This window comes from Lutra lutra, chromosome 10, assembly GCF_902655055.1.
Source record: "Lutra lutra chromosome 10, mLutLut1.2, whole genome shotgun sequence".
Classification (NCBI taxonomy): Eukaryota; Metazoa; Chordata; class Mammalia; order Carnivora; family Mustelidae; genus Lutra; species Lutra lutra.
Window position 1 is genome coordinate 54719259 of NC_062287.1, and position 18845 is coordinate 54738103.

General features: G+C 40.2%; 1 protein-coding gene across 2 annotated transcripts in view; it reads right to left on the reverse strand.

The window, feature by feature from the left end:
- UVRAG (UV radiation resistance associated) overlaps nucleotides 1-15477 on the reverse strand; it is a 307325-nt gene extending 291848 nt beyond the window's left edge. For both annotated transcript variants that reach the window (XR_007120854.1, XM_047690725.1), the window contains exon 1: nucleotides 15148-15477. Coding sequence is in view for 1 of the 2 variants with exons in the window: in XM_047690725.1 (XP_047546681.1) it covers nucleotides 15148-15264 (117 nt within the window). In the remaining variant the exon portion in view is untranslated. The remainder of the gene's footprint in view (nucleotides 1-15147) is intronic.
- Between the last annotated feature and the right edge of the window lie 3368 nt (nucleotides 15478-18845).

The window sequence follows — 18845 nt, forward strand, 5'->3', positions numbered from 1 at the left end:
CTCTGGTCATGATCCCAGGGTTCTGGGATGGAGCCCCAAGTCGGGCTCTCTGCTCAGCAGGGAGCCTGCTTCCCCCTCTCTCTCTGCCTGCCTCTCTGCCTACTTGTGATCTCTTTCTGTCAAATAAATAAATAAAATATTTTTTAAAAAAAGACAAGAAAAGGTATAAAATGTATACAGAAAAGGTATAAAACTTAAACATGTTTTTGTCACAGATGACATGATCCTCTATGTAGAAAATCTGAGAAAATGGACAAAAAACTCCAGGAACTAATAAGAAATAATAGCAAGGCTGCAGGATATAGGTTAACATACAAAAGCCACTCACTTTCCTCTCTACCAGAAATGAACAAGTAGAATTTTAATTTAAAAACATGACACCATTTATATTAGTAACCTCAAAAAGTGAAATAGTAGGCTTGAATCTAACAAAATATGTACAAAATCTGTATAAAACTACAAAACTCTGATAAAAGATATCAAGAAAGAACTAAGTAAGTTGAGCAACACTGCATATTCATGGATAACAAGATTCAATATTGTCAAGATGTCAATTCTTCCCAACTTGATCTACAGATTGATGCAATCCCAATCAAAATCCCTGCAAGTTACTTTGTGGTTATCAAACAAACTGATTCTAAAGTTTATATGGAGAGGCAAAAGACCCAGGATAGTGAACATAATACTGAAAGAGAGCAAAGTTAGAGGACTGACAAGACTTACTATAAAGCTATGGTAATCAAGACAGTGCGGTACTGGCAAAAGAATAAACAAAAAAATCAATCAAACAGAAGCCCAGAAATAGACCTACGTAAGTAATTTCAACTGATCTTTGACACAGGAGCAAAAGCAATACCATAGAGCAAAGACAGTCTTTTCAACAGACAGTGCTGGAAGAACTGGACATCCATATGCAAACAAATGACTCTAGACACAAACCTTAACATCCTTCACAGAAATTAATTCAAAATGGGATTACAGACCTAAATGTAGAATGCAGAACTATAAAACTCACTGAAAATAACACAGGAGAAATCTAGGTGACCTTGGGTATGGCAATTACTTTTTAGATGTAACACCAAACACAATCTCCATGAAAAGAATAATTGACAAACTGGACTTTGTTAAAATTAAACACTTCTGCTCTGCAAAGGACAATGTCAAGAGAATGAGAAAACAAGCAACAGACTGGGGAAAAATATTTGCAGAAGGAACATCTGACAAATGATTATTACCCAAAATACACAAAGAACTCTTAAAACTCAACAATAAGAAAAAACAACCCAAATGAAAAATGGGCCAAAGACCTTAGCAGACACCTCACTGAACAAGATATACAGATGGCAAACAACCTCATGAAATAATGCTTCACATCATTTTTCATCAGGAAAATCCAAACTAAAACAAGATGACACTACACAGACCTATTACAATGGCCAAACTCCAGAACACTGACAGCACCAATGCTGGCAAGGATGTGTAGCAACAGGAACTCTTAATTCATTCATTGTTAATGGGAATGCAAAATGGGATAGCTACCTTGGAAGTCAGTTTGGCAGTTTCTTATAAAACTAAGCATATTCTTACCATATGATCCAACAATCATGGTCCTTGGTATATACTCAACAGAGTTGTATGATTCTAACTGTATGACACTCTGGAAAAGGTAAAACAATGGAGACAGTAGAAAGATCAGTGGTTGCCAGAGCTTAAGAGGGAGTGAGGGATGAACAGGTGTAGCACAGGAGATTTTTAGGGCAGTGAAACAACTCTGTATGATACTATATTGGTGAATACATGTCATTATACACTTATCTATAACCGTATAGACATATAACACCAAAAGAAAACCCTAACGTAAACTATGGACTTTGGACGACAATGATGTGTCAATGTAGGTTCCCCGACTATAATAAATGTACCACAGAGTGGGGGATATTGATAATGGGGGAGACTATGCATGTGTGGGGGCAGGGGTTTTTGGGAAATCTTCATATATTCTGCTCAATTTCACTGTGAAATCTAAAACTGCTCTAAAAAAAAAAAAAATGAAGTCTTAGAAAAAAAAAAAAAAAGACTGTCCTTCCTTCTACCTCCAGGATAATACCCAAATCCTAAACCATGGCATATATGGCCCTTTATAATCTAATCCCAAACTATACCTCTCCAACTCATTTGTTTCCACCATCCTCCTCCAAACTATTTAAACTCCAGCCTCAGTTAATTATCTGCCATTTCTGTTGATACCTTACTTTTTTACTCAGGCTGGTCACTCTGCTAGAATGCTTTTCCTCCCCTTTCCCACCTCAGCATTTGTTCAAACCACCTCCTGTATTACACTAAAATGGTTTGCTGATATAGTTGCCTTAACCATTAGACTATGTGTCCCTCCAGGGCAAGGACAGCACCTTATTGATCCTGTATCCTCAGTGCCTAACAAATCAGTAATAACAGGAGCCAACAACTAACATTTCTGGAGCACTTTCCCTGTACCAACCACTTTTTAAAGCAAATTTATGACTCATTTAATCCTTTCAACAACCCCACAGGGTAGGTGCTCTTATGCCCATTTGATTTGAGAGTTCCTGAGGCATAAGGAGATCAAGTAACTTCCAGACTGCTCAGCTAGGAAAACGGAAAGACCAGGATTTCACCCAGTCAGTCTGGCTCTAGAATCCACATTCTTCACCAGGGTGATATACATCGCCGAAAGTCAAAAAAAATAACTATTGAACAAATGATAGTGTAGAACAGAGCTGAACACAATATTTATGGAATGAAAATATTAGGGAAGAAAAGTCAAACAATTGGCAACTGAGGAAAAGGAGGCACAATGAGGGTTTAAAATGTTTAGAGATAGAAATAATCCAATCTATTTCCAATCTTCTCTTGTAAAAGTTAAGACCAGAACAAAGTTTCCCAAAGTTACCTGAGTCACATTCAGAACCAGCTTTACAAGTCTTCCCACTACACCATATTAAAGGAATAATTATCTGTTTTTAAGAAACTATTTTAAGGGGCTCCTGGGTGGCTCAGTGGGTTAAAGCCTCTGCCTTCGGCTCAGGTCATGATCCCAGGGTCCTGGGATCAAGCCCCACATCAGGCTCTCTGCTTGGTGGGGAGCCTGCTTCCTCCTCTCTCTCTGCCTGCCTCTCTGCCTACTTGTGATCTCTGTCTGTCAAATAAATAAATAAAATCTTAAAAAAAAAAAAAAAAAAGAAAGAAAGAAAGAAAGAAAAAAGAAAAAAAAGAAACTATTTTAAAACAGGAGCCCCTGGGTGGCTCAATCAGTTAAGCACCTACCTTCAGCTCAGGTCATGATCCCAGGGTCCTGGGATGGAGTCCCACACAGGTTCCCTGCTCAGCCCAGAGTCTGCTTCTCCCTCTCCTTCCGCCCCTCACTGCATGCTTTCTCTCTTTATTTATTATTTTTATTTTCTCAAATAAGTAAATAAAATCATTTAAAAAAAAAAAATGGGATGCCTGGGTGGCGCAGCCGATTAAGCGTCTGCCTTCAGCTCAGGTCATGATTACTGGGTCCTGGGATCGAGTCCCACATCAGTCTTCTTGCTCAGCTCCTGCTTCTCCCTCTGCTTGTGAGTTCCCTCTCTAACAAACAAATAAATAAAATATTTTCTAAAAAAAAAAACTTTAAAAAAAAAGAAATTGTAAAACAAGGGATAAGAGATGAACTGGATGAAAGGGGTCAAAAGGTACAAATTTCTAATTATAAAATAAATAAATCATGGGATGTAATGTGACTATAGTTAATAATACTGTACTAAATATTTGAAGGTTGCTACAAGGACTTAAAAGTCCTCATAACAAGAAAAAAATTTTTTATGTAACTATAATGTAGCTATATATGGTGACTGGGACACCTGGTTGGCTGGCTCAGTCAGTAGAACATGTGACTTTTGAACCGTAGGTCATGAGTTTCAGCCCCACATTGGGAATGGAGTTTACTAAAACAAAAACAAAAACAAAAAAAAAAGTTTACTAAAAAAAAAAGAAAAAGAAAAAACTATGTATGGTGACGATGTCAACTAGACTTATTATGCCAATCATTTCATAATTTACATGAATATCAAATCATTATGTTATATACCCAAAACTAATGATGCATGTCAATTATACTTCAATTCTAAAAAATAATAGTAAACAATAAAAAAGTATATACATAATATATATGTATTTTTGCTACTTCATTAAAGAGGATATAGAAAATGTAACTTTCTTGAAAATTCAAGGTAATAATCATGAGCAATACTTTGTAGTAATTTTCAGGTAGTTCTAAAATTGTCGTTTATTTATCAAAAATGCAGCAAAAAAAATACAACAAAAAATGTAGCTAAGGGGCAATTAAGAAATTCTGCAATTCTAGTGTCCCCATCTAATCATCAAACTGATGTCTTTTCATAGAAAAACATGAAATCAAAACTAAACTAGTCACTCCAGAGCACCTGGACAACTGTTCTTTACTTTTACATTTATATTAAATACCCTCCAAACAGAACAAACTCCATTAAGTCAATGCATGAAAACAAGACTGAAACACATTCTCTACAGTAAGTCTAAAATGGGACCAACTCTCTCCTGGAATGAGTATAATACTATAAAATATCCTAGACCTGTAATGAGCACCCACAGCCTACCTGCCTATCTTGCTTTGTGATCTATTTTCAAAATGGAAATTTTAAAAATCTTTTTTATATTGCTGCTTCCCATATATAGCTAGATATTAACATTTTAGTGAAAGCAATACCAGTTTTCTCAAGGAGATTACTTATTAAGGTAGACAAGGTTAAAAAATGTTTTTCATAATTCTAAATAAAATTATTTTCATGCTACATTTTTTTAGAAGTTTCATTTTCCTTTAGTTTCATTTAAACAATGACTGGCAGGGCACCTGGGTGGCTCAGTGGGTTGAAACCTCTGCCTTCGGCTCAGGTCATGATCTCAGGGTCCTGGGATGGAGCCCCACATCGAGCTCTCTGCTCAGCGGCGAGCCTGCTTTCTCCTCTCTCCCTCTCTGCCTGCTTCTCTGCCTACTTGTGATCTCTGTCAAATAAATAAATAAAATCTTAAAAAAAAAAAAAAAAAGACTGGCACTGTGACAGGAAATAATTCATATCCTCAGAAAGACATAAGTAGGTTGGAGGAAACGAGGCATACGGTTTCTAATCACACACCTAACATAATTCAAAGAAGGTGTTTTATAAATATCTGTTGAATAAATGGTTGATGCAGTTAAGTTCCTTCTATAGTTCTTTTATTTCTTTTTTCGTCTATTTATTTGTCAGGGAGAAAGAGAGAGAGAGTGCACACATGCACAAGAAGGGGACAGAGGAAGAAGCATGCTCCCTGCAGAGCAAGGAGCCAGATGTGGGGCTCGATCCCAAAACCCTGGAATCATGCCCTGGGCAGAAGGAAGGCGCTTAACCAACTGAGCCACCTAGGCGCCCCTATACTTCTTTTAAGAGAAGCTAACATGACATACAAAGTACTTATAGTTCAGAATTAAACCCTTAGTTTAAAAAAAAAAAAAAAGTACAGTCATGGTAAAAAGAACGAGCAGTTTCCCCTGGAAAAAAAAAAAAAAAAGATCATAAGTCTGATTTCCACTTTTACTTATTTGTACCTTCTCTTTTTTCTTACCCTGGCATCTACTGACAAAAGCCAAAGGTAACTGCCATTTTCAGCTTCCCAGTTTTTCTCATTGTTTTTAAAAATATCTGAATGCTTCTTTCAGGACATTCTAAAAACCATGGTAGGGGAAAAAATGCCAGATATTTCAACAGACCAACAAACAAACAGAGACACTTAAGTAATAGGTTCTAATGCTCAGCTTTTAGCATTATCTGGCTCAGCTTTTAAGGACAAACGCACTTTACTAAAGTTTTCAATGCCTAGTAACACTTCTAGCAAATGAGGTCTATGGCAATCATCGTCAAATATTACACAGAATGAAATTCCCGACATCACAAACTCACAATCACCAGATGCTGCTGTTTCAGAAATTTAAAAGGTAAAGAATCAGTACTTTCAAGTGGACTATTCAGAAGGAACAGACATGGGGAGGGAAAAAAAAAAAAAAAAAAAAAGGATCGGCCTGGTAAGTACCCAGGGACAAAACAGGAAGACTGATCACTTCAAATACAGAGGGATATTCCAAAGTTTCACTCTAATTCATAACATAAAAGGGGACTGGGGGGGTGGGGTCTGAGTGTTCTGCCTATAAAGAGAACTTTAAAATACAGTCTTTCTCCCATTTCAATTCTAGCCTAAAATCCCCAGAGCTGCAGAAATGATGTGTCAAAGCACAGAGATAAGTATAAGAAACAAGTTCTCAAACACCCAGCCAAGCACAGTAGAACTGTTCATGAGGCCCAGGATCTGGTCAGATATCTGTCACTAAAAGGGACAAGAGGAACTGTCAGACGAATGTCACTTAAAGGAACTAAAGGAACACTCAATTCAGATTTGTTCAACTAATATTCTTTACTGACTCCTTGAGGAAGGGAAAAAACAGATGGACCAAGCCTATTACCAGGGAAATAGTTTCAACTCTGAGGGCTTCAGATTTTGCATCTATAAAATTCTATGATTCAAATTCACACTTCTACCTTAAAAGAAGACGGAAAACAAGATTTTATATTAAACCAAGAAGGTATACTATGAGTTATACGTTTTTATAAAAAAAAAAAAAAAGGATTTATTTATTAAGAGAGTGAGAGTGGGGGACACCTGGGTCGCTCAGTCAGTTGGGCGTCTGCCTTCGGCTCTGGTCATGATCCCAGGATTCTGGGATCGAGTCCCGCATCAGGTTCCTTGCTCAGGGAATAGGAGACTTCTCCCTCTCCTGCTCCCACTGCTTGTGCTCTCTCCTTCTCTCCATCCCTCTCTGACAAATAAATAAAATCTTTTAAAAAAGAGAGATGGAGAGGGAAAGCACATGTGCACATGAGTCAGAGGGGCAGGGAGAAGGAAAGAGAATCTCAAATGGATTCTCCTGAGTGTGGAGTCTGACACAGGGCTGATCTCACCACCCCAAGATCAGGACCTGAGCTGAAACCAAGAGTCAGATGCTCAACCAACCCCAAAGCACCCCTATACCACTGAAAATTCCAATGTCAACTTTTCCATTCTCCATGTGTTCCTCTAGCTGTATAATCTAAGTACACAACTACTACATCATTCAAGACATCAGAAAAATTTAACTCTTCCTGAGACATTACTGATGTCATTATATATATAACATATATATATATAACTATAACAAAGTATAAAACCTAAAATGTTTCAACTCCTCCCTTAACATAGACCTATCTTTAGTTTATCTAAAATACCCCCTAGTTTCTTGCTGCACTCATTCAAGTACATCAAAAATGACAAATATTCCTCCTCTCCCCTGACCCAGTGGTAATAAGTTTGACAGGTAAAAACACACAGATATCAAAAGCACACATTTGGAAACGATGAAAATCTTTTTTTTTCATTTTACCATATACTTCAGGCCCAACTTATTAGTTTCAATTCTGCTCTTGCTCTATTTCCAGTCAGTTTCACTTCTGAATTTTCTGCCACAAAGTTAAGAATTGTGACCCTGTAGAGAAATTTTAAAGTAAACACTAAATAAGAACATAGCTTTTCCTTTCAAAGGAGAACTAAACATTTTCACAGGAAAAACTAAGAAACAAACAAATAAAAATTCTGACATTCCTGACGGCATTTTGTCACATAAAAATGATTTAAGACTGTTGATTTTTTTTTTCAAGTTTCTGAAGCTTCCTCATATAGTTTTGTTTATAAGAGCCAATGCAGCCCAAAAATTGCTATCATTCTATCTTATACATATTGGATGTTTTAAATCTGAGTCACAAGTAAGGGGCTCAATAAATATTTGTGGAAGGAATGAATGTGATAGCACAGTGCGTGCTGCATGAAGCATACATTCCCAACAAGACACAACTTTCTCTCTGCCTTCAGTGGCCTAACTGACAAAACAGACTTTTTTGAAAATATAATAAAAAGATAATTAAATTAGATTAGCAAAAGTAAGTTATCTAATAAACATATAAGGGGAAAATATATATCATGTACAGCCAAATTAGGCTTTATAAAGCTTTTTGGTGTTACGCTACTATTTTTTTTCTTGTATGTATTTCAATCCAATTTCCTTCTTCTCTTTAGGCTGTAAAGTTGTTTAAAGGATATTTTCATATAGAAATAAAATTTAAAAATAAAAATATAGGCACGCCTGGGTGGCTCAGTCAGGTGAACACCCAGCTCTCGGTTTCAGCTCAGGTCATGATTTCAGGTGGTTGAGATCCAGCCCTGCACTGGGCTCTGCACTCAGTGGGGAGTCTGCTTGAGATGCTCTCTCTACTTCTCCCCTCTTCCTCCCCACCCCCACAAGCACACCCACTCACTCTCTAAAATAAATAAATAAATCCTTAAAAAGATAAGTAAATAATGTATCAATAAATAAAAATATACAGCTCCTACTACATCAGCAGCAGCGCTTATACACGTGCTGTGGGAAATAAACCACACAAAGCATGATGGTCCTGAACCTTAACGTAACTTAAAACTTCCTGCTTCTCCAGCAATCTGCAAAGAATGGCTGCCCACGGCAACTCAGGATCAAAGACCTTGACTGCAGTCCCTGTGTTGACACTGTGTGACTTTGAAAAAGTTACCCAGGCCTTAGATTCCTCATCTGTAAAAGAAAGTGGTTACTGATATAAACCTCCCATGCAGAAGAATTCCAAATAATTTATGTAGATATTCTGCTGTCAAGGTGAGGGAACAGGAATCCCCACTCCGTAAGTGTGGGCTGCGCAAACGGACTACCTTAACAAAGAGGACAGCACAGAAGGGTGGGTGGGAAAGAGTAACTTTATAGCAGAGAAACCCCAGTCTAATCATAGAGGGGAAAAAAAAAAAAAAAAAAAAAAAACGTAAGACTAATTCCAATACAGGTACAGCCCACAAAACACCTACCCAGTACTCAAAACTGCCACAGTCATCAAGAGGAAGGAAAATCTGAAGAACTGTCACAGCCAAGAGACTAAGGAGATAGGACAAATATAATGTGCTTTCAGGATGGTATCCTGGCACAGAAAAAAGGTCATTATCAGACGAATGGATATACAAACACAGAGGATCCCTGCTGACTCAGTCAGTTGAGCACGGACTCTTGATCTCGGGGTTCTGAGTTCAAGCCCAATACTGGGCATACAGTTTACTTAAAAAAAAAAAAAAAATACAGCATATACATACAATAGAGTATTATTTAGCCATATAAGGAATGAAATTCTGATACATGCTCCAACACAGAAAAACAATGAAACATTATGCTGAAAATAAGCCATACACAAAAGGACGAATATTGTATCATTCCACTTATATCAAGTACTTAGAACAAGCAAATTCATAAGGACAGAGGGCAGAACAGAGTTTACCTGGGGCTGGAGGACGAGGAAAATGGGGAATTACTGTTTAATGGGTACAGTATCTGTTTGGGATGATGAAAATGACTGGAAATAGATACCGATAATGACTGCATGAACACTGAGAATATACTTAATGCCCCTGAGTTGTACACTTAAAAATTATTAAAATGGCAAATTTTATGTTATGTGTATTTTACCCCAACTTTTTTAACTAAGGAAATCTGAATAAACTGTGGACTTCAGTTAATAATAATACGTCAATACTGGTTCATGAATCACAGCAAATGTATCATACTACTCAAAGACGTTAAGAATGGGGGAAATGGGTATAGAGTATATGGGAGTTTTCTGTACTATCTTTTCCTCTCAATTTTTCTGTAAATCTAAAACTATTCTGAAAAATAAGGTCTACATAAAAAATTTCAGGGGACGGGGCACCTGGGTGGCTTATTGGGTTAAAGCCTCTGCCTTCAGCTCAGGTCATGATCCCAGGGTCCTGGGATCAAGCCCCACATCGCATCGGGCTCTCTGCTCAGCAGGAAGCCTGCTTCCTTCTCTCTCTCTGCCTGCCTCTCTGCCTACTTGTGATCTCTCTCTATCAAATAAATAAATAAAATCTTAAAAAAAAATTCAGGGGAGATAAAGGCTAATAGCACTAATACAGTCCACCTGTTCCAAAAATAGGACAAGAGGGATGCTTGGGTGGCTCAGTTGGTTAAGAGGCTGCCTTCTGCTCAGGTCATGATCCCAGGGTCCTGGGATGGAGCCCTACATCAACCCCCACACAAGGGAGCCTTCTTCTCCCTCTCATCTACCGCTCCCTCTGCCTGTGCTCTCCTGCACTCTCTCTCTGTCAAATAAATAAATAAATTTCTTAAAAAAAAAAAAGAACAAAAAACAAAAACAGGACAAGAAAAATGCTCAAGTCGATGAAAAACATGAGCAAGCAATCAGAAAAATTAATGCCAAGGATATAAATAAACCTGCAATTCACAAAAGAAATTAAAATGCTACATAAAGCTATGCAAAGATGAAATTCATAGGTTTGTGTAAGGACAAATGAGATCATGTACTTAACATAATGTTTTATATACCATAAATGAAGCTATTAAAATATAACTAATAAGTAAAGAAATACAAATTTAAATAACAGAAATATATACATATATACACATATGAAGGTTATATATAGTCATATATTTATAACTTATGTGATTATATTCTATATATATTAACACATACAGATAACATCTGTATACATAAAATCATTTTTGAAAACACTGAGAAAACTTTTGAGCCCGAAGTTGACAAAATATGGAGAAAGACATTCTGTCATAATTTGGTAGCAGTACTGTAGTGGGTATGTCCTTTTAGGGAAACACTCTGCTAGTACCTTCTAAAGTAAAAAAAAAAAAAAAAATTGTATCAATCTAAGTTTACATATATCTCCTTTGAGTGAGTGATTTCACTGCTCAAAATTCATCCTACAGATTTATCAGCACAAGTGTAGAAAGATAACCATACATGGATATATTTACTACAACAATGTAATAGAGAAAATTGGAAATAATCCAAAAGGCTACCAAGAATTAAATAAAGGTAACTGAACATTATTAGGCAAAATGTGGTAGATGTATATACCCTGACATGGACAACTGTCTAAAAGAATAATAAATTGTAAATCTAAAAAAAAAATTGTTAAGGAGGGGAATAAACCAGTTTAGGACTATTTAATCTGGGGTCTTCCATGTATAGATGGCTCAAGAGAACCAAAACTGCATGTAAAATTGTCTATGTATGTAAATGCATTTTCTAAGGAAAGTGTCTGTAGCTTTTATCAAATTCTTAAAGGAATATGTAGCCCTCTGGAAAGGCTCACTAAACAATCAGGAAAAAGCATCCAGCTCTGAGTATCTAAGAAATGTAATTAAGTCATACTCAAGTGAAGAAGACTTTGGGGAGGAAAGAAATGCTCTCAATTAAACTTTGAAGGATATATTAAATGCCTCTACCACAAAACACAACATTTTATTTCAAAACTGCTAAATCTAAGGGTGTGAAGGAAGTTATTCATCAGATGAGCTTATATTCACTAATTACAAACCTCAACCAAAAATTAAAGATCAAAAACAGTCTTCAAAATGTGTGACTAGTTCATGCTTAAATTACAGTTAAAGTAAGATCATACAGAAGCAATAGGAGCCAAAGATGAAGTGGGAGTACCATTTGACACAGTCAGGTTGGTAATTATGGACCAGTTACTCATACATACAAAGATTCATATGGACGAGTTACTCATACACGGCCTTAACTAAACTTCATTTTTTATCTTTTTTTTTAAAGTTTTTATTTATTTGTCAGAGAAAGAGAGATTAAGAGAGAGAGAGCACATACAAGAGGGAGCAACAGAGGTGGAGAGAGAAGAAGGCTCCTCGCTGAGCAAGGAGCCCAAAGGGGGACTTGATCCCAGAATCCTGGGATCATACCTGAGCGAAAGGCAAATGCTTAACTGACTGAGCCACCTAGGCTTCCCTAAACTTATTTCTTAAAGATAAGTCGATTAAAATAAGACAAAATAAGTTAGGTCTTCTACATAGTTTTGTGAACTTTCTTTGAGCAGAATAAATAAGTCTTTTCCCCTGGAGGCAGGTTAGGAAGAAGATTCCAATAGCTTTAGAACTAATATAATAAATTAACATTTTAAACATTATAGCCACTAGAATCAATAGGACTTAATGAAGACTGAAATAAATGAGTAGAAAATAGCAGGAATACTCTCTAGCCTAAATGAAAATATATCTTAGAACAGTGGTTCTCAACCAGGAGTAACTTTGCCCCCGTAAGGGACATTTGACACCACCTGAAAACATTTTGGATTGTCATAACTGGACGGGTACTCCTAGTATATTGTGGGTAGAAGCTATGGATGTGGCTCAACATCTCACAGACTCACCCACCCACTCAAAATGTCGACAATGCCACGAAGTGGGCTGGAGGAACCACTGAATCTGTGCTTTGAGATAATCAACTTTACAAAAGAAATCCTAAAACAAGGTTTACTTGTTTTGAAACACTGACACCCTATCAAATAGCATAGATCTTATTAAAATGACCTAATTCTCAAAGGTTATTTAAAAGAAAGATATTAACTGAATTTCCAATTTATCTAAACCTTTTAAATGACGTAAAAGCCATAGGCAAGAAAAAAAAAAAAAACGGACAACGAATTAATGCTAAAAGAAAAAAGTTTTATACACACACACATCCTATGATGCTCACAAACAATTTTGAGCAAAGGAAACCAGACACAAAAAGCTGTATTTTGCATGACTCCATTTATACACGGTTCAAGAATAGGCAAAAACTGATCTCTTGTTAGAAATCAGAATTGTGGTTCCTCTGGAGAGAAAGAAAAGGTAGAGATGGGAGAGAACATAAGGGGGGCTGCTGGAATGCTAATAATTTTGTATTTCTTAATCTGGGTAATGGTTATATAACTGTGTTCACTCTGTGACAATTCATCGTGTGTGTACTAAGTAATCCAAGTGCAGTTTATACAGTTAACACTTGCACCAAAAAATGTTTTTTTTTCACAAAAAATTTATTTTTTAAATGTTATTTATTCATACCCTAAAAAGCTGAACACTTTGACCCACAGAGCTAAATGAATGTCAATTGCAAAAGTAAAAGTATTTTAGTTACATAGGCTACCTTCCAAGAATTCAAGAAGGATGACACCCCCAGAAAGCTGTAAATACCATACTCAGAGCTCATACAGCCTTCAGTTGAACACTTAAGCCACCATATATCCCTCGGCACAAATCCAAAATCTGACAAAGGCTTACAAATGCAGTTAAATTTATTCCATGGGCAGTTTGAATTATTGCCCCCAATTTTAAACTGTGAACTGTTATTAGAGAATGCATTCTATGAAACAAACGATGCTCTTTCTTAATCCCGCATTTTCCCAAACTCCCCCAAACTAAACCCCTCTTGGCCCTCGCCTCCTTAGGATTTCTCCAGGCTGCTTGCAACAGTGCCCATCATCGCCTCTCTCAGTATCCATCCTTACAATCCCCCTCCCCAAACACATGAAAATTCATGCTCATTCCAGAGGCTGGTCTCCCATACCAGACTCATACTCCCTCCCAGGACCTCATAAATACAATCCAAACCTCACTACCCTCAAACTCCTAATATTCTCCAACAACGAGCTTCCCAACAGCACCACAAAACTAGGGCACATGCAAACCCCATCTTTAAATCCTCTTCTACCACATAAAAAAGGCCTGCTTCTGCACACAATTCAGCTCACTGGCCACTGTAGCTACCATCCCCGGTCCAGCTCTCCGCTTTAGGATCCCCTCTACTGCATTCACATCCATCCCATTTCCCACCCACTCCCTGCCCCAAACTCTGCTTTCTTCTTGAAAAACCTTTCCTAAGTACTAAAGCAAGGATATAAAGTTGAAGGAAGGATAAAGGAAGGTGCTCCATTCTGCATGAAGGTAGCTGCTCCAGGGTCAAACATACCAACCATGGGCACAGGCTACAGGGTCAGAGGCAAGAGTGTGAAACCTAGCCACAGTCCTTCCTAACTAACTGCAAGGCTCTGGGCGATTTTAGATCTTTAAGCCTCAGTCTGCTAAACTACAAAATGGGAAATCATAAAAATAGCGATCTCACAGAGCTGTCAGGATGAAATAAACTACCGGCTGTCGAGCACTTTGCACAAATCCTACGCTGTAAACTCCCAGTGGCTGATGGTTTTTCCTAGGTCCTCTCCTTGGAGGAATGCAAGTGGGTGACAGGTACTTCAAGGGCAAGGGAGTGGTGGAGGGAAGAAGTACCGTCACATATACGGCTGATACAAAGAATTATGTCAGATCCCCAGTGTTCTCTATTATCCCCTTACAATGTGGACCCCGAGACGCCCTCAAAGCCCCCGCTAAGGGATTGGGGAAGACACAAATAGATACATCAAATCCTGCTTTCACGGAGTTATTTGAGGGAATGAAGTAGGAAAGTGCCGCCCCTAAATTGCTCAAATGCGATCCTTGGCGGGGGGGGGGGGGGGGGGGGGGCGGGGGCGGGGGGGAGTCTGAGAATTAGGACGAAAACCCCAAAGTCCCAAAGGATTTCTCCTGGGAAGCTGAGGGGAGTACTTCATAACAAGGAGATTAAAACTAAACGCTAGAAACCATAGACTCCTCAAGTTCTCCCCTAAGAAAGAGTACTAACTGGTTTCTCCGCAAATGGCTTGAGAAAGGAAATGCGCTTTCCGCGTCTCTCATGGGACACCCGGGCTTCCCCGGGTCCCTTCCCCGGAGGGATAAGGAGGACGGTCCGCGCAGGGGAATCCCCAGCCTCCCCCAACCCCCAGCTGGGGAGAGGCGGACTCAGGCCGGGGCCCCCAGGGAGTTCCACTGGGACTCTTCCAGTCTCTTTGCAGCCGGTCTCCAGTAACGGGATCTCTCCCGGGGCTCGGGGATCTCCCAGAGCTTCGGCCATCGCTGGCTCCCTCCCCTCACAAGCTTTAGGTCCTCGGTCCCCCGAGCTCTCCCCGGGCACTTCTCCGGGTCTCCTGGCTGGCACAGGGTCCCCCCGCCGCCCACTGGCTCTCCTCTCCGGCCTCCTCCGCCGCCGCCCCCCCCCCGCCCCGCCGAGCGCCGCGAGCCTGCGGGGTTACCTGCTGAGAGGGCAGCTCCACATGCAGGGCCCGCGCGGCAGAACCGGGTGGCAGCGAAGCGGCCGGGCCCGGGGGCGGCGGGGGGACCGGGCCCCCGACCGACGCCGAGGCGCTCATCTTGACCCAAGGGCCGCCAAGCGGCGGGGCCCGCGTTCCTCCGGCATCCGCCACCACCGCCTATCCTCGACCCGCCGAGTCCCTGCAGCAGAGAAACCCGCCACCCGAGAGACAGGAGTGTTCTACCCAACCTCCGGCTGCCACCGCCGCTGGCTAAGGAAGAGCCATATTACCGCAGCGCAACCCCACCACCCCGCCGAGACCTGGCTTGTTCATTGGTTCGGCTGCTACGGGGGCGGGACCCAAAGCCAGACAAGGGACGTACTATTGGGCAAAAGGTCTGTCCATCGCCGGCCGGAATGGGCTCGGGGCGGAGGGACCCGGGGATGGCCTAAATCGCGTCTGTCAAACCCGGGTGAAACCTGGGGCGTTGCTTCTTTTTTTCCCAGTCTAATTGGTTCTCTCAGTACTACAGGGCGGGGTCTCCTGGCCGATCCGCAAAGGCCATTGCTCTAGGTGGGTGTCAGTTGTCAGTAAGGGGACAGAGGGGCGGGGTCTGATTAGGTAGAAAGCGCGCCTGGGCTCTGTTGTCACGTGCAGGAGGCAGTAGAGTCACCTGATTAGTGAGAGTCAGTCTTCCGAGCCACTTCCGCCCGAACCTAGTTGCCATGGTAACCGGCCTCCGTCGGAGGGAGGGGACCCGTTTGGCGCCCGCTGGGTGGTGATGGCTGATCTAATGTTGCAAACTCCCTGAGCAGTCTTTTCCTGAGGGGGTCCCAGCAACATGCGGAGATTGAAAAGGAATATTTTGTGTTTCGACAGAAGGCATGCACGGAGACTAGAAACCTGTCGGGCAGTCCCACCTGCTCTTCGGCGACCAATGCCAACCCACAAGTCCACGCCCCTCTTCACACTGCTCTAACTAGTGTGCTGAGCTGCAAGGTGTACCAGGCACCCAGGACGCAGTATCACCTCTTGCTTATGCTGTCCTTAAAAGCCTTTGCCACTTTTTTCCTCCCTAGTGTTTACTTACCATCAAATCTCATCCGGGGATGGGGTCCGTTCTTCCCTGATCTATTCTAGGACCCTGAGTTAGGAACATTGCCTCTACCATATTTCTGATTATTTTATGGCATTGTCTTTCAATAAGTGTGTAATACACACACACACGTATTGAATTCCTCAAGTAAAAGGACCTTGTCATTCATATCTGGATTTCCAGGACCTGCTGGATAATCAATACATGCTTGCTTTTTAAGTGAAGACCCAGCTCAAATGCCACTCCTTCCATGAAGACTTCCTTGATCATAATATAGCATATATAGCAAATGCGTCTATAATAGCACTGAATCATTCTGCAGGATATCAGTCTGCCCCCCCCCCACTGCCGCCAACTCCCAGACAGTGAATTTCTCCACCACCTGGACTGACAGAGCTGAAAGAACACAATGTTTTAGAATCAGACACAGCAGGAATCAGGCAGTTTGGGAATCTTGGCTCTGCCACTTTCTAGCTATGTGTTCCTGGGCAAACCAGTTTCCCTCTCTCAGCTTTGGTTTTCCCATCTGTAAAATAATTATAAGGTTGCTGTAGGGGTTAAGTAAATCAACATAAGTAAAGTGCCAGGGAAAGCCTCACATATAATAATTGCACTAAAAATAGTTTAATAAAAGGTAAGCATACTATATTTCCAGGGTGTTCAGAAGCCTGAAGACATTTTGGATCTGACCCAGGGCTGGCTAACATGAATGTCACCCTGTCTTCTATTCTGAGACATCGAGTGGTTCTTTATGGGTGTGTGGTCAGGTGTTTGTTGATAAGGGATTAGTTAAGAAATCCCAAATCTCATGTTGTTCAACTCATGTCGTGCCAAGATCTGGTGGAATTTCACAGAAAACACTTTTCTGTTTCCAAGCTGTATTAGTTCCCTGAGGCTGCTGTGTTACATTACCACAAACTAGGTGGCTTACAACAACAGCAACAGAAATTTATTCCTTAACAGTTCTGGAGGCCAGTCGTGAAGGTGTTGGCAGGGCCTCACTCTCTCAGAAGGCTCTAAGGGAGAATATTTCCTTGCCTCTCTCATCTTCTGGTGGCTTCGGGTAGTCCTTATCCTGGGGCTGCATAATTCCAGTCTCTCCCTCCATCTTTTCATGGTCTTTTCTTCTTGTTGTATATTTTTTTCTTTTTCTTACCAGAACACTTGTCTTTGGACTTAGGGCCCACCCGGACAATCCAGATCTCATTTTGAGATCCTTAACTACAAAGACTCTTTATCCAAGTAAGACGACATTCCCAGGTTCCAGGGATTAGAGTATGAACTCATTCGAGGGGGAATGGGATATCATTCAACCCACTACAAAAGTTAAGAAAATAGACCTCTAGAGACAACACAGAATCACTTCATTCCCCTTTGGTGGTCAGCTCTGAATATTAGCTAACTTTATTAGTTTGTTCATTTAACAAATGTTCATTGACACAGAGATGTCAATCCCTTTGATGGATGCTGGGAAATCAGACCCAGACTCATCCCCGGAGGAGCTGCCCTTTTTATCGGGTAGTCCAATAAGAGAACAAAGAATGAAAATCCAGTTGCTCAGTCTAAGGAAAGTTCAGGAGCTGTGGAAGCCAGAGGAGAGAGTCAGATTTCAGTCACAGTAGAGGTGACATTTAACCTGGGTATTGAAGGACCAATAAGAGTTTACCAGGCAGGAAGGATGTTCTAACAGAGACAGCAGGACCCATTCTTTCTACAAGTTTCTAATGAGATTCAACACTGTACCAGGCTGATTACTAGACACTGGAAATACACAGTTCAACTAAACAACCCTTCTCAGACTTTTCCACTCACATGCCACTAATACCAGGAGAACTGGAATGCTCACCCCTAGGGACAGGAAAGAGAATCGAAATAACTGCAAAATATTCAAGGTAATGAACGTAAAATGTTTTGTACCGTGCCTTGGGGATAGTAAGTGTTCAATAAATGCTAGCATTATTTTATATGTCCTATTTCATTTTAAAAAGTATTGTATTATCTTAGATCCCTTTCCATAATATAGTTATATTTGTTTCAATGTAAAAGTATTTCTAATCACTTTGAATTAAAATACTATAATATTTATACAGTGCTATATATCCCCTAGGAAGACTTGTATCCAAGTGCGGGAAACATGGATTCTAGGCGGCCAAATACAATATGCATGTAATGATAGAAGAGAGATCAAGGTCAAATGGTAATGGAATGACTGACTCTACAAGAGCTGGTGGGCAAAGTTAGAGAAGGCCTCACAAAAGTCTTTTAAAAATGATTAAGAGCATGATAGACGAACACGAAGGGTTAGATCTGTTTGGTTCAGGGATGACTGGTGTTTTAAAAGCTAACTAGAGTCATGTTGGATATTAAAACCAAGCACTGTTTACAGGGTCAAAAATCTGAAGCCACTCCAATCCATTTTACCTCCTCTTCTTCCTCCCCCCTCATTTTCTAGATCTCATGAGTGTGATGCATTAAGTAAGAGCAAGACAGGCCAGGTTGGTCTTTCAGTGTCTCAAATTTAATTAAATTAGATCTATCCCATTCCTTTCAACAGTGTCCTCTTTCTTCCGCTTACTTACTCACTGAGTCAAACAGCATTCAG